At 41.8% G+C, this 23663-nt stretch overlaps 1 protein-coding gene across 3 annotated transcripts in view; it reads left to right on the forward strand.

Annotated features, from left to right (window-relative positions):
- The first annotated feature begins 2143 nt into the window (after nt 1-2143).
- ankle2 (ankyrin repeat and LEM domain containing 2) overlaps nt 2144-23663 on the forward strand; it is a 68291-nt gene continuing 46771 nt past the window's right edge. For 2 of the 3 annotated variants that reach the window (XM_084307899.1, XM_084307901.1), the window contains exons 1-3: nt 2144-2193; nt 10304-10807; nt 14504-14698. In XM_084307899.1, coding sequence (XP_084164025.1) covers nt 10315-10807; nt 14504-14698 — 688 coding nt within the window. In that variant the 5' untranslated portion in view covers nt 2144-2193; nt 10304-10314. Of the gene's footprint in view, nt 2194-4960; nt 5085-10303; nt 10808-14503; nt 14699-23663 lie in introns of those variants that run through there. The other variant, XM_084307900.1, reaches the window with a different exon arrangement.

The following is a 23663-nucleotide window of genomic DNA, read 5'->3' on the forward strand; positions in this document are numbered from 1 at the left end:
GAGGCAGATGCTGTTTTTGAGGCAGATGCTGTTTTTAGAGTGATAGTGTCTAGTGATTTTTTCAATGTGAAGATGCTACGGCATCGGCGATGATACAGTACTTTTGGAATTTCTCCTTCACACAAGTCTTTGGCTATGTCCAAAATTGGGATATGATGTCTGATTTCTGCTGCCCTCAGCAAGGACTTCCATGAGTCCATGTTTTGGGGTGACACCAGGTTTGAGTCAGAAATCCCATCAGAGCAGTGGATGATGCATACCTTGCTGCTGCCTACGACTGAAGTTGGATTCATTTTTTCACGAGGACGTGACACTCTGAAATAGACAAATTAATATTTAGTTTACATTAATTAGCTTGAAATCTGACGCTAATGCACTTCTAAAGTAGCACTAAACAAACAAAAGTCTCTAAACAAACAAATATATATATATATATATATATATATTTGTTTAAACCCAAGAATAAAAAGTTAGATTTGTCTTACCAGTCAGCTGTGTCACATTCAGCTTTGATTCCTGTAAGAACTGCTCTATGATGGCGTGACTCTCTGAAATAGATAAATCAATATTTTGTTTTTACATTAGCTTGTAGATCGGCTATTCAGGGCTAATGTTCAAATTCACTTTTAGGACCCCTGCATGATGCCTTACGTTATTGCCCTTATGCAATGAAACATACAGTTAGTAACAAAATATGTATCTAAACAATCAAATATGCTTCTTAAATTCTCATGCACATGTGTATACATATATATTGTATTGTGTTTTCATAACCCTTAACATGTCATTTACCTAGTATGGTTTTGTCAATAGTCCAATGTACAATTTTGTTTGTTTGTACAGTGTCTCCTCCCCCCCCCCCTCAATGTACAGTTTTACTTGTTTATACAGTGTGCCCCCCCCCAACCACCTCCAATGTAAATTACCCAGTATGGTTGTCAATATCCCAATGTACCCAACCCCCCCCCACCCAACCTCCTCCAATGTACAGTTTCTACGTCAAATGTATATACTCTCTTTTCTTGACTCCTACAGTTTCTACGTCAAATGTATATACTCCCTTTTCTTGACTCCTTCTGTATCACAAACAGTACTGTATTTGCAAATCTGGTATGTCATAAATGTATAGATGTAGCAGTACTGACTATCTATATGTCATGTATGTCATATATGTCCTGATGAATTGAAAATGGGGGACCCTGATGTAAACAAGACGAAAGTCTTTCTCTGGTCTGCATCCCCTTAACAATTGTGTATATTGAGCTGTACTGTATTGTACCCATTCTGCAATCTGTTAATAAAGTTTTCAATCAATCAATCAATGTAGTAACATTTAAAGTTGGATTTATCTTACCAGTCAGCTGTGACAGCTGTGTCCCATTCAGCTTTGATTCCTGTAAGAACTGCTCTATGATGGCGTGACTCTCTGAAATAGATAAATCAATATTTTGTTTTTACATTAGCTTGTAGATCGGCTATTCATGGCTAATGTTCAAATTCACTTTTAGGACCCCTGCATGATGCCTTACGTTATTGCCCTTATGCAATGAAACATACAGTTAGTAACAAAATATGTCTCTAAACAATCAAATATGCTTCTTAAATTCTCATGCACATGTGTATACATATATATTGTATATGTGTTTTCATAACCCTTAACATGTAGTAACATTTAAAGTTGGATTTATCTTACCAGTCAGCTGTGACAGCTGTGTCCCATTCAGCTTTGATTCCTGAAAGAACTGCTCCACCACAAAATAATAGGCCACACCCACTTCATCAACTAATTTAATTGGACACAGGTTTGTTTAATTTATAAAAAGGAATGTCCAAAAAGAGTGTTATAGAAATTTTAATGTGCTATTGGCTGTCTGTGTTCTTTTTGGAACTGATGAAAATCCGCCTATAGAGGAAAATAACAAACAGTCAACAAATATAAAAAGCTGCTCCTATGGAAAGTCTATCATATTTTAATTAACTTATATTGACCCTATGAACACTTTAAAATAGGTAAGGTTTTGCCGCCTTTTCGGTACCGATATCTCGTCCGGCCCAAGGACTATTGATTCAGGCATGATTTGGTTCAGGCATTGCGTTCGGCGGTCCTTGGGTCCTTGCTCTGTACATTTTGAACGCGTCGCGGTGAGAGAGGGCGACCATCAACACAGTAGCTCCGGAGAGAGGAGGTCGGAGGTGGGCAATGTTACAGTAAAGTTCATAATGTTCTTACACTAAGTTGCCAACAATTTGTATCGCTAACTTCACTGCTTCACGCGTTAAAATGGAAACTCATTCCTGAGTGCTAACTGTTAGCAGCATCCATAGCTACGTCGCTACCTAAGCTAAGTTGCTAAGGTTAGCATGGCTGACAAACTCCGGTTGGGCTCTGTGTATATTCTGGAACGGGACCGTTCTGCTGTGAAAACGCATAGTGTGTGAACTTGATTCCCTTCCTCTCTTGTGTTGTGTCTCCGACTCATTATTGGTATCTACAGAGACACTCTATAACGAGGAGACGGAGCACTCGGGGAGTTTTGAATGGAGAAACACTCAAACTTAAAGATGGCAGCAGCACCAACGAAACGTATTCAGAGAAAGTAATTGAACGTGTGATTTTACGTTGAGTAGAATTATAATTGACTGCATCTTAAGAGATGAAACGTGACTTTTAAATATGGTTCAAAATAAAGGTTAATAATAACGATATCTGTCAACTAATAATCTGCAGTGAGTGGTTGCCATGGTAACTAACTAAGTACTCAGACAGAAAGCATGCTTGGAAGCTTGTCTGGCCAAGGGAACCATTTTAGTGGTGTCAGTCATTTACCAGTGACTTCATATATGTTGTGAATGAAATATTAAATATGGATGACTCCCCATTCAGAGAGATGGGGTCAAGTCTTGAAGTTCCTGTTATCAAGATGGTGGCAGAGTGAACCGACTTCTCTTTAGACAGACTTTGGTATCTAGTAGCTACATGTATTAAGCTGCTACGGTATGTCACAATTCTAAACACGGAATGCACCTAGCTTGGGAGTGGGCTTGCCATTTGGCAGTTGACGTAGCTATATATAACGTTATTATAGATAAGATGTAGGCCTAGCTATTCACGACGTTAGTTCATCGTCAATAGCTAATCACGTTTGACCGTAAGTCTACATAATCTTGCCACTGGCTGAACTGGTTTAACATCAATGTCATCTCCTTTTTAAAAGAAAAAACAGCCAGCTTCCCAGCTGTTGGCTAATGTTAGTTAGTTACCCTGACAGTCTTGTCATCTCTAATGTTAGTTAGTTACCCTGACAGTATTGTCATCTCTAATGTTAGTTAGTTACCCCAACAGTCTTGTCATCTCTAATGTTAGTTAGTTACCCTGACAGTATTGTCATCTCTAATGTTAGTTAGTTACCCCAACAGTCTTGTCATCTCTAATGTTAGTTAGTTAGTTAGTTAGTTACCCTGACAGTCTTGTCATCTCTAATGTTAGTTAGTTACCCCAACAGTCTTGTCATCTCTAATGTTAGTTAGTTACCCTGACAGTATTGTCATCTCTAATGTTAGTTAGTTACCCCAACAGTCTTGTCATCTCTAATGTTAGTTAGTTAGTTAGTTAGTTAGTTAGTTAGTTACCCTGACAGTCTTGTCATCTCTAATGTTAGTCATCTCTAATGTTAGTTAGTTACCCTGACAGTCTTGTCATCTCTAATGTTAGTTAGTTACCCCGACAGTCTTGTCATCTCTAATGTTAGTTAGTTAGTTACCCTGACAGTCTTGTCATCTCTAATGTTAGTTAGTTACCCCGACAGTCTTGTCATCTCTAATGTTAGTTAGTTAGTTACCCCGACAGTCTTGTCATCTCTAATGTTAGTTAAGTTAGTTTCCCTGACAGTCTTGTTAATGTTAGTTACCCTGACAGTCTTGTTAATGTGAGTTAGTTAGTTACCCTGACAGTCTTGTCATCTCTAATGTTAGTTAGTTACCCTGACAGTCTTGTTAATGTTAGTTAGTTTCCCTGACAGTCTTGTTAATGTTAGTTAGTTTCCCTGACAGTCTTGTTAATGTTAGTTAGTTTCCCTGACAGTCTTGTTAATGTTAGTTAGTTTCCCTGACAGTCTTGTTAATGTTAGTTAGTTACCCTGACAGTCTTGTTAATGTTAGTTAGTTACCCTGACAGTCTTGTCATCTCTAATGTTAGTTAGTTACCCTGACAGTCTTGTTAATGTTAGTTAGTTACCCTGACAGTCTTGTTAATGTTAGTTAGTTACCCTGACAGTCTTGTTAATGTTAGTTAGTTACCCTGACAGTCTTGTTAATGTTAGTTAGTTACCCTGACAGTCTTGTTAATGTTAGTTAGTTACCCTGACAGTCTTGTTAATGTTAGTTAGTTACCCTGACAGTCTTGTTAATGTTAGTTAGTTACCCTGACAGTCTTGTCATCTCTAATGTTAGTTAGTTACCCTGACAGTCTTGTTAATGTTAGTTAGTTTCCCTGACAGTCTTGTTAATGTTAGTTAGTTACCCTGACAGTCTTGTTAATGTTAGTTAGTTACCCTGACAGTCTTGTCATCTCTAATGTTAGTTAGTTACCCTGACAGTCTTGTTAATGTTAGTTAGTTTCCCTGACAGTCTTGTTAATGTTAGTTAGTTACCCTGACAGTCTTGTTAATGTTAGTTAGTTACCCTGACAGTCTTGTCATCTCTAATGTTAGTTAGTTACCCTGACAGTCTTGTTAATGTTAGTTAGTTACCCTGACAGTCTTGTTAATGTTAGTTAGTTACCCTGACAGTCTTGTCATCTCTAATGTTAGTTAGTTACCCTGACAGTCTTGTTAATGTTAGTTAGTTACCCTGACAGTCTTGTTAATGTTAGTTAGTTACCCTGACAGTCTTGTTAATGTTAGTTAGTTACCCTGACAGTCTTGTCAGAGCCCTCCCTTGGAAGTGCGCATGCGCACAATGTGTTGTAAACAATGAGGCTGCTCCAGACCGTCTCGACTCTCATTGTGTCCATCCAACCGTTTTATCTTTGAAATATAACAACGACTTGGCATAGTGTTGCCGATAGCAAATAATAATGATGCTCGGTAAGTAGGGAGATGCATTTGTAACTCTATATGTCACCACGTGCAGTTAAGATTTGATCAGCATCCTCGTCGCCACCGCGAAGACATGTCAAACGGTTACAGCCCGAACAACAACCCGGCGGCACGGACGACTTGGGCGTGACAGCGATGCATACGATTATTATCCAATCATTTGGTCAAATTGGACTTCTCGATTTTATTTCTAATGAAATCATCTACATTTCAAATGCAACGTGTTATCAAACGTGTCTTTTTTGTATGTGCGTATTCTAGATTTTCACCCGGGCTGTGCCAATCGCTCATCAACGCTTCCGTTACTTTCTTACTTAGCTAACGTTAGCTTAGCAAGCTAGTGGTGGATCCTTTGTAGAAAAGAAAACAGATCTACCGACGTATCACTTCAACCGGTTCATGGGAAATAATGTCCATTGACATTTCGGAAAAGACCATATAGCTAATCATCACCAATTGATGCTGTTTTTAGGCAACCTTCTTAGAGATGCATATTACAATTGATGGCTATAGGCAAGTGCTTTACTTGGCTCTATAACCATTTTGTGTGATCATCTACTATTCTATATCGTCACCTTTTGTTAGATTAACCCCAACTCACCAACCTCCCTCCCTCAGCCAACACCTATTCTGCCCTACAAAGGCAAAAAGCAGCAGTTACGTTACTACTGTTTTGCCTTTGTACTAGGGCAGAGTACCCCACTGTGTATATATAATACCACTATATCTGTACACCTTTACATGTGCATTTATATCACTATAACTGTACCCCTCAACATGTGTAGACACTATATCTGTACACCTTTACATTAGCCCCTTTCGTGACTTTCGGTTTCCGAAAGTCACGAAAGGGGCTACCTTTACATGTGCATTTATATCACTATAACTGTACCCCTCAACATGTGTAGACACTATACCACTATCTGTACACATTTGCATGTGCATTTATATCACTATAACTGTACCCCTCAACATGTGTAGACACTATACCACTGTAACTGTCAGTGTTGGGAAAGTTCACTTTCTACATGAACTAGTTCAGTTCACAGTTCACAATTTTTAAAATGAACTAGTTCAGTTCATAGTTCATAATTCAAAATGTTGAACTAAAGTTCATGGTTTCAAAAATGAACTAATTTAGTTATTTTTAGTTCTTTTTTGATATATATATTTTTTTTATATAGATTTTTCACGTACAGTTACTTACATTACAAAAACACACATTGGGACAATGGAGGGGGGGGTCCTCCAGTTCATCTCTATGCCATCATCCACACCATAAGCAAGCAAAAACAAAACAAAAAGAAAAACAAGCAAAAAAGGAAAAGCAAACCAAGACAGGCACTGTACAGTATTGCACTTGCCTCGAGCCCATTCACATGTAGACATATATTTATTTTTTCCTATCCTAGGTCTGTCCATACAATGGGGCACTGGGCCTTTAGAAGGATCCGAGAAATTGCAGCAGGAAAATAGTCTAATAGTGGGGCCCACACCTCCTGAAAGGAAGCGTTGTTGCCTCTATGCATTTGCACAGTGTCTTTCATGGGGTAGCACACCGAAGATCTCTCTATACCACATTTGTAAAAATGGAGGCTTATCCTTAATCCAGTTTATCAGAATGCATTTCCGGGCCGAAAGTAGAAGTTTATCAAATAGTTTGAATTGTAAAGGGTGTCACCCCTCCTACCCAACCCCCCCCCCCCCCCCCCCGAACCACCTCCAATGTACAGTCCCGTCCCCCCACCTACCCAACCTCCTCCAATGTACAGTTTCTATGTCAAATGTATATAGGCCTACTCTCTTTTCTGGACTCTTTTTGTATCACAAACAGTACTGTATTTGCAAATCTGGTATGTCATAAATGTATAGATGTAGCAGTACTGTCTATCTGTATGTCATGTATGTCCTGATTAATTGAAAATGGGGGACCCTGATACAGTACAGCTCAATACATACAATTGTTAAGGGGATGCAGACCAGAGAAAGACTTTCGTCTTGTTTACATCAGGGTCCCCCATTTTCAATTCATGACTGAGCTGTACTATACTGTACCCATTCTGCAATATGTTAATACAGTGTTCAATCAATCAATCAATCACTTGGCCCCAGAACCTGGATAAACACTTAGATTCCCAAAAGTAGTGATAGACTGTAGCCTGTAGGTACCCAGGTCTGTTTGACATTTCGAACATAAAGGAGATATTGAACGGCCCATTTTGTTAGTTCTTTTTTCAATACGTTGCTGCAAACTATTATTTGTAAAAAATATTGAACCACACAGACAGCAATCAGAATACTGGCATTTCCATAACGCTTTGCCACCGCGCATTCAGTCCACACTGCAGCTTTCATCTCTACAGTATATTTTCAAAAACATGAGGAACAACTTTGCTTGAATTGTCTTTATTATGAAAACTAAAACAGGACGTTTGCATATTCTCAATGTTGCTGTCGACGTTGTCGCGTCGATGTGGGGACTTGCTTCTTCAAACCGGGTGGACAAAGTTTACAGACAAACGTTAGATTGTTTCCGTCTGAGTCAGTACTGACTTTAACGTTAAACTATTTTAAATCCCCAAGCGCCGACATCTAGAGGTAGAGTTCTCTGAGCGAGTGCTGCTCTCGACCTGCTGCTGCGCAGCTCTCAGCTTCTGCTCGCAGACGCAGATTCAGCTGTTGTGATGAGTCTGATGACGTAGCAGGGGGTGTACAGGCGCGTTGCCAGATCGGTTGGTTTTCCACATAATTTTAAAGCCTGTTTACGGTGTGTTTTCACTGGGTTTTCGGCTGAAATACATATGAAATCTGGCACATATTTGAACGCCGTTATAACAGATGCTGAGAATGAACGCACTTTTGAACTCCGTTACACAGCGCTGAGAATGAACGCGTTCTCAATTACGTTCATTTAGCGGATAATCAGTACGTTCAGTTCACGTTCGCCCAAAATACGAACGCGTTCATGAACGATCGTTCATTGAACGCGTTCAGGTACATCACTGGTAACTGTACACCTTTACATGTGCATTTATATCACTGTGTACCCCTCAACCTGTGTACACTATACCACTATATCAGTACTGACAAAGGCAAACCGATGTAACTGAAGTTATTGCTGGTTTCCGGCTGTATATGTACCGCTACACTTTGCTCGCTTCATATCACACCCGGGCAAATATAAACATGGACTGAAATTTACTTTTGTTTGGTATGTCATTTTATTTAACTTAAATTACCTTTATTAGTTACCCTTTTAAAATCTGGGCCACTTATTTGTCAAACACGTACGCACGTACCCTGTAGTTGAAATGGTCCAACTTCTTAAAATTTCATAATTCCAAATCCAATCAACATTTGACATTGTAATCGAGATGTCAGGCCCCAGAAAACAGACAGACCGTCGCCCGAGAGATCTAAAGTTAATTATTTCAGTCTATGTTAAATCACCCGGCTGTGCTGTGAAGCGAGCAAAGCGCAGCGGTAATACAGCCAGGAACCCAGCAACTGAAGTTAGTACTGCTTTTTGCCTTTTTTAGGACAGTATTGTCAAGGTGTACAAAAATTCCTTGATTCACTGGATTTGACATGGATGTTGAGCAGGTTTAATGTGGTATTGTGTGTTGTAGGTAGCTGAAGCATGGAGGTGGTTCTGAGCAGGTTTAATGTGGTATTGTGTGTTGTAGGTAGCTGAAGCATGGAGGTGGTTCTGAGCAGGTTTAATGTGGTATTGTGTGTTGTAGGTAGCTGAAGCATGGAGGTGGTTCTGAGCAGGTTTAATGTGGTATTGTGTGTTGTAGGTAGCTGAATCAGCTGGTTCTGACTCTGAGCAGGTTTAATGTGGTATTGTGTGTTGTAGGTAGCTGAAGCAGCTGACTCTGAGCAGGTTTAATGTGGTATTGTGTGTTGTAGGTAGCTGAAGCAGCTGACTCTGAGCAGGTTTAATGTGGTATTGTGTGTTGTAGGTAGCTGAAGCAGCTGACTCTGAGCAGGTTTAATGTGGTATTGTGTGTTGTAGGTAGCTGAAGCAGCTGACTCTGAGCAGGTTTAATGTGGTATTGTGTGTTGTAGGTAGCTGAAGCAGCTGGTTCTGAGCAGGTTTAATGTGGTATTGTGTGTTGTAGGTAGCTGAAGCATGGAGGTGGTTCTGAGCAGGTTTAATGTGGTATTGTTGTGTGTTGTAGGTAGCTGAAGCATGGAGGTGGTTCTGAGCAGGTTTAATGTGGTATTGTTGTGTGTTGTAGGTAGCTGAAGCAGCTGGTTCTGAGCAGGTTTAATGTGGTATTGTGTGTTGTAGGTAGCTGAAGCAGCTGGTTCTGACTCTGAGCAGGTTTAATGTGGTATTGTCGTGTGTTGTAGGTAGCTGAAGCTGGTGGTTCTGATATATAATATTGCAGCGAGCGTTGTCTGCATCTAGCTTTGTAAAGTGTAACAACACTTGCGACCGTTTTCGGCTTGCCATTGCCCCGACTGCTTTGTTGTTGATTCAAGTTGAATCCTAGGTAAGTGTATTGTGCGTGTGAACGTTGACGTGAACGTGCGGTTCATAGGTTTCGTTTAGAATTTCTTTATTTTTTTTAACAGTACCGAACTGTGGCACCGGCGGATCTCACGTGAATCGGTACTCGGAGTCGGTAGTACTGACGTGATTCGGTCGGTACCCTTAAAAGTACCTAATTCAGAGGGCGGCTAGGTGGTGTAGTGGGCAAGGCACTCGCCACCAGTGTGGAGACGCTAGGATTCGCGTGTTCGAATCCAGCTCTCCACATTGTTTTCAGTTTAGCTGGTCGTCCGCAGTAATACACATTGGCCGTATTACGGGGAGGGAAAACTGAAGGGTGGGGATCGAACGTTGTGAACAAGCGACTCCTACAAGTCGGTTGGTGCGCCTGCGCAGTAGAATCAGGAAGTGTCGGGGGCAGCGTGAGCCTCCCACGCGTTACTCCTCGACACTGAGAGATCGAGCTGCGCAGGTGAAAAGATGCGACTGCTGTTACCTCAAGTACCGGAGGGGACTTGTGCTATGTATGACTTAGTCCACATTGCAGCCGGCTTGTGGGAGGCAAGAAACAGCGTTCGTGACAGGGGAGGGTTGAATTGGATGATACGAAATTGGGATGGGAGGAAATATAGAAAAATGGGAGAAAAAGTGGATAAAAAAAAAAAAAGTACCTAATTCAGTACCCATCCCTAATTATGTGTTGTAGGTAGCTGAAGCATGGAGGCGGTTCTGAGCAGGTTGAGGGCGTTGACTGCAGATCAGCTGCGGGAGGAGTTCACCAGGGCGGAACTCAAGTGTGGCCCCATCACGGCCACCACCAGGGCCATCTTTGAGAGGAAACTGGCACGATTCCTCACCGGTCCAGAGAGCGGTGCCACAGAAAGGGACAACGCCACGGCTTCAGACGGCTCGGACAGCGCAGCTTCCAATGCAGATCAGGCCAAACCTGTGCCATGTGCCACAGCAGCAGCAGCCGCCAGCAGCAGCAGCACTCCTCAAGCTGCTTGCGAGGAGGTGGACTTTGGCTACGGCATGGGACTCAACCCCCCGGAGGAAGAGGAGATCTGTGTGAAGTCGAGGACCTCCAGTGTGTCCGTGGAGGGCAGTTGCTCTCAACCCAAAACGGAAACCCCTTCAAAGCCTGCACAGGTGTCTCCATCCTTCTTCTATGGAGTATGCCCGCTATGGGAGGACGTCTTGGCCAGAAACGGTAAGCGAGACGCGACTTGTCACAATTCTTTTTTTTTTATAGATTTCTGCATCATGCATTGAGGAACAGATAATTTATTTCAGTTCCTTTCTCTATGTCATGGTGACCTACTGACGGCTCAACCTCAGCCCCTCTGCCGACACAAAGGCCAAAGTCCACTTTACAAAGTGAATCCTTTTGCTTATTTGTTTAATCCACGACGGCTGTTGCGCTGTTCAGTTCTTCTGAGGTGATTTCTGGTGTCATTGTAGACCCATCCACATTCTGCTAAGGGGTTTATTTATAGTCAAACACAAGATACTTGTACCCTAATGATAAGGATAAACTTGCTCAATGAAGAAACCCACTCATCGCCAAAAGGAAGTCCAACATGCCTATAAATAATTATACTATGGAACTACACACTATTTTTCATTTCATTTCAAACCTTTTATTTATACAGGTAAAAATCTCATTGAGACGTAGTCTCATTTACAAGAGCGACCTGATCCACCAAACAAACATAACAAATACATAAAACAAGTTCCAGACAAAAACAAGACAAGTAACGCAACTAAAAGTCTTAAGATGGACTAAAATCTAGAATAGATAGAACAAGAACAGGCCCCCATGGATGCCCTTTCAATTAAGAAGCTTAAAATCTCCAATGGGAATGGACCTATCTCAAACCCTGCCCTCTTTTCTTGATCCTCCAATCACAACTGTCGCTTACCTCGGACAAACTTTGTCCGAGTTGTGATTGGAGGATCAAGAAAAGAGGGCAGGGTTTGAGATAGGTCTATTAGGTTCGGGAGCCTCCGTTCCTTCTGTAATAAGTTCCAAGGGCAGAATAGGAAAAGGCTGTTCTTCCTAGTTTTGTGCGGGGCAAATGGTACATGGCCCCTAATGACCACCAAACAGCAATGCTAACTTCAACAGATCCATGCCCAGTATCAAGCGAGCTCCAGGTATTGACAATGCCGATGCTACAACCCCTGCCACATGGCCACACTTTAAACTTAAAGGAAGGGAAAAAAGGACACTTTAAGAAAATAATCTGTTGTGATAATTGCATAGTATAGTTAGTAATAGGGATGTCCCGATCCGATCACGTGATCGGGATCGGCGTCGATCACATGCTTTTCAGAGGATCGGGGATCGGGAAAAAATAATAATAAAAATCGGCAGTCAAAAAAAGAAAAAAATTTATTCAACAAACATGACCATAAACTCATACGGAGGCCTTAGTTTTGGTTTTAAATTACATATAATATATCATCATTAATGTATTTATTGTCACACAGAGCAGAATAATTGTCCACAACAAACACATTCCCCTTTAATTTACACCGTTGCAACAAACACATTCCCTTTAATTTAGACCGGCTACACGCTACACGCTCCACATCACAACAACAGTACAACACGTCGCTCCCGAAACACGGTTAATATCCACTGACTTGAGCAGCTAGACTTAATGTCAGAGGTTTGGAACTAAGCATTTTAAAATAGAAAGTCAAGCCAGTTGCAATGTTTGCAAGGAGGACAGGCTGGAGGCGAAGTTTTCAGACTAACTTTTCACCTGAAGGATAACGTGACTGAGGATTATCGTCGGCGTTTCAGACCAGAATGGACCATTACGTAAGTCGAACACTGAATGTATACTAATGTGCAAACATATATTGAAACTTTTAATATTTCTCATATGAAGCAGAAGCACATTTCTCAGGGTGAATGTAACAACAAAAGCCTCCGCGCTCGCGCCCCGGACTATAGGCAACAGATGGGCTTGTCTCGCTCTGCCAGTTTCTGACAAAAGGGCGTCAAAATGGATTACTAATGTGAAAGATCGGATCGGAAACGATCGGATCGATAGATATTTAAAATCACATGATCGGGATCGGATCTCGAGCAAAAAAAGGCGATCGGGACATCCCTAGTTAGTAACAGCATAGCATAGCATAGGGAACTGTATATTGTATAGGAGTGTACATAGGACCTAGGGAACTGTCTATTGTATAGGAGTGTACATAGGACCCAGTGCCTTTAAGTGATTTATTAACATAATTTTATCATGTCTATTCTACTTATTTTTTATTATTACTATTGTATTCTTGCACAATCGTAGCGGGCATGCATGGCCAACCGCATTTCACTGTATGCCCTGGTATGTACAGTATGTGATAAATAAACTCTTGAAACCACCACACCCCAACAAGTAGACTGTAGGCAGTGAGAGCCAGGGTTATCAAGTGGGCACCTCCCTTCACTGGTGTGTTTTGTCAAGTCAGGCCCATGACACCTCGGGAAGGCTCAACAGTTAGTTCCAGCATCCCAGCACCCCCCCCCCCCCCTCCATGCTAGCTCTCATTGTCCATGATACCCACATGCAGAACTTGCTTGTGTTATCCTATGCTTATGTTGAAAATAGATTTATTCCTGATTACAATATCACACATGAAACAGAAATGACTAAATTAACTGTTTTTAAACATTTTACTTTGGCCCCAGCTGGCATTATTTCTCCTCAACCAAATCCACTGACTTCCTTTCAATGTTATGGTTAGAGTTGGGCGATATGGTCAAAACCTTTATTTTTAACAGTTGAACAATATTTTGTTTGACATATTATTCTTCATCTATTATTTTATATATACAATTGTCATGGTGGCTTTTCATAATTTTTTTATATATTAATCCAGTTTTTATCCCAGAATCTTCATAATACTGCTGCAAGGAACATTTTACATTAACTTAAAAAAATACATATTAATTTCAATATTTTGTTGATAGTATAGTAAAAATCCATACCTTTGCATGGATACATGATGATATATCTGAAGGGTAGGTGGTGCAGGGCAGTAGCACTGCCTGAACTCTCTGGAATAGCTGTGATATTGATGTAATAAGCATTTCTCTTTTTTGACACCATGATATTTAATGTCATTGAAACATACTTGTTTGTACTGACAAGACCAGAGGGAAGCTACACTAAAGCTGAATAACAGTGTGAGGGAAGTAAGTGAAGTTCGACGATCTATTTTGTTGTCGCTCTTCCTAATATACTAACGTACACCCAACACTGTAGCACTCAAGTCTGAACACTTTGATGAACATTGTTACTCAGCTGATAAGAGTTGTACCCTTCCTACTGACTTGTCGTACAAAACTTGTAAGTCGCTTTGGATAAAGGTGTCAGCTAAATGACAAAATGTAAATAAGATAAGATATTCCTTTATTGATCCCTTTGGGGAAATTCAGGCATCATAGCAGCATGGGGGAGGGGGGAGGGGAGGTACAGGTAGTAGAAGACATAGTACAGGTACAGGTCACAGAATTATAGTACAGTGGAGAAGTACAAATAAAAATAGAATAAAAAGGCAGTGTAAACAATATACAATATAATTTAACTCTGGACATGCGCATATGGGCAACAAGGTGCGAGGTGAGGGTATGTATGCCCTCTCAGTTATATTTGCCCTACAATCAATATAGTTACAACTTACAATATATAATCTAAATCTAATCTAATATATAATATTTAAAAAAAAATGCTAAATGCAGAATATATGCAATATATAATCTAATAATCCAATAGTCTAAATGTAATCTAATATTTAATCTAAAAATGCTAAATGCTAAATATATGCTCTTATACTTGGACAATAGCACCAGACCATGTATTGCTAGCAACTGCCTTCTTGTCTTTCTCTGTAGAGCGAGCACTTGTCTACACGGATAAAAAGGAGGCCCTCCAGTCTGTGAAGATGATGAAGGGAGCCCGTTTTAAAGCCTTTTCCAACCGGGAGGACGCAGAGAAGTTTGCCAAGGGATCTTGTGACTATTACCCCTCTCCCAACAAATCCACACCCTGCGTGTCCCCAGTCAAACCAGGCCTAATGCTTTGCAAGGGTAAGTAGGCCTGCAATATGGGGGAAACGGCTGTGTAAGAAGGTTAGGTTATTTGTGATGGTGATTGAGGTGTAGAAACAGCTTCTAGTAGAGAGAGGACTTTGGGGTGTGGTGTTAGAGAGACAGATTCTAGTAGAGAGAGTAGAGAGAGGACTTTGGGGTGTGGTGTTAGAGAGACAGATTCTAGTAGAGAGAGTAGAGACAGGACTTTGGGGTCAGGTGTTAGAGAGAGACAGATTCTAGTAGAGAGAGTAGAGACAGGACTTTGAGGTCAGGTGTTGGAGAGACAGATTCTAGTAGAGAGAGTAGAGACAGGACTTTGGGGTGTGGTGTTAGAGAGAGACAGATTCTAGTAGAGAGAGTAGAGACAGGACTTTGGGGTGTGGTGTTAGAGAGACATATTCTAGTAGAGAGAGAGTAGAGACAGGACTTTGGGGTGTGGTGTTAGAGAGACAGATTCTAGTAGAGAGAGTAGAGACAGGACTTTGGGGTGTGGTGTTAGAGAGAGACAGATTCTAGTAGAGAGAGTAGAGACAGGACTTTGAGGTGTGGTGTTAGAGAGACGGATTCTAGTAGAGAGAGTAGAGACAGGACTTTGAGGTCAGGTGTTGGAGAGACAGATTCTAGTAGAGAGAGTAGAGACAGGACTTTGGGGTGTGGTGTTAGAGAGACAGATTCTAGTAGAGAGAGTAGAGACAGGACTTTGAGGTCAGGTGTTAGAGAGACAGATTCTAGTAGAGAGAGTAGAGACAGGACTTTGAGGTCAGGTGTTAGAGAGACAGATTCTAGCAGAGAGAGTAGAGACAGGACTTTGAGGTCAGGTGTTGGAGAGACAGATTCTAGTAGAGAGAGTAGAGACAGGACTTTGGGGTGTGGTGTTAGAGAGACAGATTCTAGTAGAGAGAGTAGAGACAGGACTTTGGGGTGTGGTGTTAGAGAGACAGATTCTAGTAGAGAGAGTAGAGAGAGGACTTTGGGGTGTGGTGTTAGAGAGACAGATTCTAGTAGAGAGAGTAGAGACAGGACTTTGAGGTCAGGTGTTGGAGAGACAGATTCTAGTAGAGAGAGTAGAGACAGGACTTTGAGGTGTGGTGTTAGAGAGACAGATTCTAGTAGAGAGAGTAGAGACAGGACTTTGGGGTGTGGTGTTAGAGAGAGACAGATTCTAGTAGAGAGTAGAGACAGGACTTTGGGGTCAGGTGTTAGAGAGACAGATTCTAGTAGAGAGAGTAGAGACAGGACTTTGGGGTCAGGTGTTAGAGAGACAGATTCTAGTAGAGAGAGTAGACAGGACTTTGAGGTTGGGTGTTAGAGAGAGACAGATTCTAGTAGAGAGAGTAGAGACAGGACTTTGGGGTCAGGTGTTAGAGAGAGACAGATTCTAGTAGAGAGAGTAGAGACAGGACTTTGGGGTGTGGTGTTAGAGAGACAGATTCTAGTAGAGAGAGTAGAGACAGGACTTTGGGGTCAGGTGTTAGAGAGACAGATTCTAGTAGAGAGAGTAGAGACAGGACTTTGGGGTGTGGTGTTAGAGAGACAGATTCTAGTAGAGAGTAGAGACAGGACTTTGGGGTGTGGTGTTAGAGAGACAGATTCTAGTAGAGAGAGTAGAGACAGGACTTTGAGGTCAGGTGTTAGAGAGAGACAGATTCTAGTAGAGAGAGTAGAGACAGGACTTTGGGGTCAGGTGTTAGAGAGACAGATTCTAGTAGAGAGAGTAGAGACAGGACTTTGGGGTCAGGTGTTAGAGAGAGACAGATTCTAGTAGAGAGTAGAGACAGGACTTTGGGGTGTGGTGTTAGAGAGACAGATTCTAGTAGAGAGAGTAGAGACAGGACTTTGGGGTGTGGTGTTAGAGAGACAGATTCTAGTAGAGAGAGTAGAGACAGGACTTTGGGGTCAGGTGTTAGAGAGACAGATTCTAGTAGAGAGAGTAGAGACAGGACTTTGGGGTCAGGTGTTAGAGAGACAGATTCTAGTAGAGAGAGTAGAGACAGGACTTTGGGGTGTGGTGTTAGAGAGACAGATTCTAGTAGAGAGTAGAGACAGGAATTTGGGGTGTGGTGTTAGAGAGACAGATTCTAGTAGAGAGAGTAGAGACAGGACTTTGAGGTCAGGTGTTAGAGAGACAGATTCTAGTAGAGAGAGTAGAGACAGGACTTTGGGGTGTGGTGTTAGAGAGACAGATTCTAGTAGAGAGAGTAGAGACAGGACTTTGGGGTCAGGTGTTAGAGAGACAGATTCTAGTAGAGAGAGTAGAGACAGGACTTTGGGGTGTGGTGTTAGAGAGAGACAGATTCTAGTAGAGAGAGTAGAGACAGGACTTTGGGGTCAGGTGTTAGAGAGACAGATTCTAGTAGAGAGAGTAGAGACAGGACTTTGGGGTGTGGTGTTAGAGAGACAGATTCTAGTAGAGAGTAGAGACAGGACTTTGGGGTGTGGTGTTAGAGAGACAGATTCTAGTAGAGAGAGTAGAGACAGGACTTTGAGGTCAGGTGTTAGAGAGACAGATTCTAGTAGAGAGAGTAGAGACAGGACTTTGGGGTGTGGTGTTAGAGAGACAGATTCTAGTAGAGAGAGTAGAGACAGGACTTTGGGGTCAGGTGTTAGAGAGACAGATTCGAGTAGAGACAGGACTTTGGGGTGTGGTGTTAGAGAGAGACAGATTCTAGTAGAGAGAGTAGAGACAGGACTTTGGGGTCAGGTGTTAGAGAGACAGATTCTAGTAGAGAGTAGAGACAGGACTTTGAGGTGTGGTGTTAGAGAGACAGATTCTAGTAGAGAGAGTAGAGACAGGACTTTGGGGTGTGGTGTTAGAGAGACAGATTCTAGTAGAGAGAGTAGAGACAGGACTTTGGGGTGTGGTGTTAGAGAGACAGATTCTAGTAGAGAGAGTAGAGACAGGACTTTGGGGTGTGGTGTTAGAGAGACAGATTCTAGCAGAGAGAGTAGATACAGGACTTTGAGGTCAGGTGTTGGAGAGACAGATTCTAGTAGAGAGAGTAGAGACAGGACTTTGGGGTGTGGCGTTAGAGAGACAGATTCTAGTAGAGAGAGTAGAGACAGGACTTTGAGGTCAGGTGTTAGAGAGACGGATTCTAGTAGAGAGAGTAGAGACAGGACTTTTGGGTGTGGTGTTAGAGAGGCAGATTCTAGTAGAGAGAGTAGAGACGGGACTTTGGGGTCAGGTGTTAGAGAGACAGATTCTAGTAGAGAGTAGAGACAGGACTTTGAGGTCAGGTGTTAGAGAGACAGATTCTAGTAGAAAGTAGAGACAGGACTTTGGGGTCAGGTGTTAGAGAGACAGATTCTAGTAGAGGGAGTAGAGACAGGACTTTGGGGTGTGGTGTTAGAGAGACAGATTCTAGCAGAGAGAGTAGATACAGGACTTTGAGGTGTGGTGTTAGAGAGACAGATTCTAGTAGAGAGAGTAGAGACAGGACTTTGAGGTCAGGTGTTGGAGAGACAGATTCTAGTAGAGAGAGTAGAGACAGGACTTTGGGGTGTTGTGTTAGAGAGACAGATTCTAGTAGAGAGAGTAGAGACAGGACTTTGGGGTGTGGTGTTAGAGAGACAGATTCTAGTAGAGAGTAGAGACAGGACTTTGATGTCAGGTGTTGGAGAGAGATTCTAGTAGAGAGAGTAGAGACAGGACTTTGAGGTCAGGTGTTAGAGAGACAGATTCTAGCAGAGAGAGTAGAGACAGGACTTTGAGGTCAGGTGTTGGAGAGACGGATTCTAGTAGAGAGAGTAGAGACAGGACTTTGAGGTCAGGTGTTGGAGAGACAGATTCTAGTAGAGAGAGTAGAGACAGGTCTTTGGGGTGTGGTGTTAGAGAGACAGATTCTAGTAGAGAGAGTAGAGACAGGACTTTGGGGTGTGGTGTTAGAGAGACAGCGACAGGGGCTTGGGAGGTAGAGCAGTTGTCTGGTAATCCGGAGGTTCCCGGTTCGATTCCCGCTCCTCCCGTGCAGCATTTCAAAGTGTCCTTGAGCAAGACTCTTAACCCCGAACTGCTCCTGATAAGCAGGTCAGCACCTTGCATGGTTTCCTCTGCCGTCGGTGTGTGAGTGAATGGGTAAAATGTGAGGAACAAATTGTAAAGTGCTTTGGATAAAAGCGCTATATAAATGCAGCTATTTGCCTTATTTTTTTTAGCAGATATTTGAGACGGGACTTTGGGGTCAGGTGATTTTTATAGAGAAAGAGATTTGTGTGTTGTTATTGTATGATTTTGGAAAATAGATTTGTGAGTGGTGTGTGGTATTGTGGTGGTGGGTGTGTGTGGTATTGTGGTATTTTTATCTTTTTTTTTTTAATCTACTTTTTCTCCCCCTTTTTCTGTATTTCTCTCCCATCCCAATTTAGTCGTTATGCCAATTCCCTTCCCTCCCTTCCTGGTCGTTGCACGCATTTGCCCCCCACTTGCCGGTCTAGGGAGGGTTGATAGATACTATCACATGTCTCCTCCGATACATGTGGAGTCAGCCAGCCGCTTCTTTTCACCTGACTGCGAGGACTCTCACTGGGGGAGCGTAATGCGTGGGAGGCTCACACTACTTCCCTCAGTTCCCTTCCTCGCTGAGCAGGCGCCCCGACCGACCTGTAGGAGTCGCTGTTTTACAACGACCAGGATACACACCCCACCTGCTTCCCACCCTCTAACACTGCCAATTGTGTTAGTATGGACGACTGACCAAGCCGGAGGCACCGCCGACAGCTGGATTCCATACCAGTGTCTCTGCGGTGGTAGGCAGGCACTTAGTCCGCTGCGCTACCCAGCCGCCCGTATTGTGGTATTTTCTTAAACCGTCACAAGTATTTGTATCTAAAAGATTTCCTGGTTAGAAGGATTCTCTCCTACCTCGGAAACTCACTGCCAGTGGGCTTGTAGACTAGTGTAGTGAGAAAGTGCTTTCTGGACATACCTGTTTTGCCAAATAGCAAACATTGTAAATACTTCACCTATAGACACAACACTTCTTAACGGTGCTATAGATAACATTTTCATGTAGAGTAATCTTTTTATATAAAATGGAATGCACCTGGGCGGCTAGGTGGTGCAGTGGGCAAGGCGCTCGCCACCAATACAGGAGACGCTGGGTTCGAGTCCAGCTCTCCACATTGCTATCAGCTTGGCTGGTCGTTCATACTAACACAATTGGCAGTGTTAGGGCCCGGGGTGTGAAAGCTGATGGGTGGGTCCTGGTCGTTGTAAACAGCGACTCCTACAGTTCGGTCGGGGCGCCTGCTCAGCGAGGATAGGATCTAAGGGGGGTAGTGTGATCCTTCCACACGTTACACTCTCTCAGTGAAAGTCCGCGCTGCCAGGTGAGAAGAAGCGGTTGATTGGCTACACATGTGTCGGAGGAAGCATGTGATAGCCTCCACTCTCCCAGACCGACTGTAGGGGGTAGAGTGCGCAGCGACCAGGAAGGGGATTGGGAATTGGCATAACGACTAACATTGGGATGGGAGAAAAACGGAGGAAAAAGGAGGGGGAAAAAGATTTAAAAAAAATAAAAATAAAATAATGGAATGCACCTGATTGGATAAATTACATGCTGGTGCTCTAGAATAGAATAGAAGTAGGCCTACTTTATTAATCCAGAGGGAAATTCAGCACCACAGATCGCTCATAATAAACATTTAGGTAGTCAAACATTTGAATAAACAGTCAAAGATATACATTCTAAAATATGTATATACAGTCAAATGTACAGGAAGATATACAAGGATTTATACAGTCCGGTGCAAAAAAAAACTGCAGTGCAAAATAAATCACATTGATACATATATTTCAATTTCAATTTAGCCTCTGATATACTTTTATGGATATACAGTTATTAAGTAAAATATGATCTACTGAGATTCTATATAGTCAAGTTAGACCGCGCTCACAAGTTCTCACACTGGGTGCTGTAATCCCATAAAGTTCAGTATATCAAAGCAGGGTAGCCGGACCAGCACTCACAGGTTCAATGTTTTTTAATGGCAGCCTGAATCAAAAGCAGACATGTTTTTCGGACAATGTCCTTCTTCAGTGGTATGGCTAGCACTGGAAATACATTCAAGGTGATGGTTAAATACACCTGGCAGGTAATTGACACGGCAGGAAATGACATCACAATGCAGGTGTGCCTGTGCAATATGACTAAATGAATGACCTATCAAAATAGAGTCCAATCATAATTTATACATATATATAGATATATCTAACACCAATCTATATTATAAACAATACAATACAAAACGAAACAAAACAAAATTACCAGAAACTTGATAACATATAACATGCCCATTAATTTATAGGGCTAATTGAGCCACTTTACGTAATTAATTAATTTCAAATTATCCATTGGGCATCTTTGTGAAGCATGCCTCTAGTTTGGCAACAAACAACAACTTTAATCAGACCCGAAATAACAATGTAGGAGTAAGGAGGTTAAAGGAAACAAGTTAAAACGTTCTCTTCATTCATTCCTCTAGGTTCGATGCAATTGAACAGGTGGATATAATAACATTCACGTTGCAACAGCAGCTTGTGTCTGTCTCCACCTCGCGCTGGCCTGAGTACTAACTCTAGTCCCATATATTTGAGATCATTGACGGTATGTTTACACTTAGAGAAATGTCGAGCTACCGACGACTTGACATCTGAATTCCTCACAGCACATTTGTGTTCACTTATTCTTGATTTAAAGGCTCTCGTTGTTTTGCCCACATAAGAAAAATTACAAGGACATTTTAGCAAATACACCAGATTGGACGAATTACACTTAATCCGTCCTTTGACTGGGATATTTTTCCCCGTTTTTGGATGTGCGAAAAATTTATCTTTAATCATACCCTGGCACTGTACACAGGATTGGCAGGGAAAATTCCCATCTGGGATGTTGGACATAAAATGAGAAGGTTTCTTTAAGGGCAAATCAGTTTTGACTAGGAGATTAGATAAATTCGCTTGTCTCTTGTAAAAATAGTTAGGCGAATGCTGAAACGCTGTCCCTATAAGAGGGTCGGACTGCAGAATATGCCAATGTTTATACTCCGTGTGTCTCTCGTAATAGGGCTGTAAGTAGACACGAAAGATACTTTGTCAGGTTTATGTTCTTTCTTTCTGGGGGTAAACAACGTGGCCCTATCGATATGCTTAGTTTTATTCAAGGCTTTGAGTGTCAAATCGGCACTGTATCCTCTCTCGTGGAAACTGCCACGGAGTACCTTTGCTTGTGCAATAAATGTATTGTCAGTATCACATATTCTCTTATAGCGAAGTATTTGGCTATAAGGAAGACTGTTCTTCAAGGCTGGGGTGTGATAACTAGAATAATGCAAGAACGAGTTACGGTCTGTCTCCTTTTTAAAAACCTCTGTGTGTAATGAGATGCCATCAGGGGCTTTCTTGATCAGAACATCGAGGAAGGGTAAATTATGCATATCAAACTTTAATGTAAACTTTATCGTTCTTCTACAGGAGTTCAGGTACTCAAGGAAGGCAAAAAGCTCAGATGATGAACCAGACCAAATAAAAAACAGATCGTCAATATAGCGCATATAAGATTTGACACTTTTCTCAAACGGGTTATTATTAAAGATATGATCTACTTCATATTTGGACATATACAGATTGGCTAGGTTCACAGCGGCTGGAGAGCCCATGCTGAGGCCTCTGTTTTGCAAATAGTATTTATCTTGGAATCTAAAATAATTTCTAGTTAGAACTAGATCGGTTAAACTAACCAGCGCTTCTGTAGGGGGGAGTAATACTTCCCTTGAGTTTAAATAAAAACTCAGCGCGTCTAGCGCATCTCCATGTGGAATGCTGGGGTAAAGACTGACTACATCTATGGTAACTAGTAAGTCTGTAGGACTAATGTTGCAGGACGAGAGCCTGTTCAAAAAAGTAGTAGTATCCTTCAAATAACCACGCTGAGAAGAGGCCAAATCCTTAATATGCGCATCAATGAACTGAGAGATTTTTTCTGTGGCAGAGCCAATACCGGAAACAATAGGTCTACCAGGAGGGTTAATCAGATCCTTATGGATTTTAGGTGAAGTGTAAATAATAGGAGTAACCGGGTACTCTACGAACATAAACTTAAATTAATTTTCTGTAATTGCCTCTGACAATCTCAGGCTTTTAAGGACCGTTTTTGATTTCCGTAGAAAATCTAAACACAGGGTCTGAATTTAGAAGGGTATATACCTCAATCTCATTCAATTGTCTGTTTATCTCAGATACATACGAGCTCTTATTTTGGAGCACGATACCAGAACCCTTGTCAGCTTTTCTAAAAATTAAATCATCTTTCTTCATGAGCTCCTTCAGTGCTGCAGACTCTGATTCAAGTAAATTTGGATAAAGATGGGCTTTGTGACTGGTCTCACATAACTTAAGGACATCATTTTGTACTAATCTGCAGAAAGTTTCAACTGAGGGAGGATTGAGATGGGGAGTAAACAGGCTACGGGGTTTAAATACTTTTCTTTTAGAGGTGTCTGGCATCACTTATCAACACATTTTCATTAGCATATTGAGTTCTCTTATCAAACCCTCTGGCATAAAATGCTTTCAACTTAATATTTCTAAAAAACTTAAATAACTCTACCTTGGTAGTAAATGCATCCACCTTGCGGGCTGGGACAAAAGATAAACCTTTAGACAGGATATTGTGGTGTGGGTCGCTCAATAATACATCTGAAATGTTGACAATGTTAGATGTAATGCTCATCACCGGAACCGTGGATTTCTTCCTTCCTACTGAGATTCTATGCATCGCTGGTAGATGCCTTAATGCTTAATGATCTGTTACCCTCTTCTCAGTGAGGCATTTGGTATGAAGGACTTCCTGTGTCGTTCAGTTTTGCTTGGGAGTCTTGAGTCTAACACTGAACGTGTTCCTTCTATTGGCCAAGTCCGTGTATAGTGGGTGGGAGGGGCTTAGCGAGACTCCTCCTCTCT

The sequence above is a fragment of the Notolepis coatsorum genome (genome assembly GCF_963971535.1).
Source record: "Notolepis coatsorum genome assembly, chromosome: 2".
NCBI lineage: Eukaryota > Metazoa > Chordata > Actinopteri > Aulopiformes > Paralepididae > Notolepis > Notolepis coatsorum.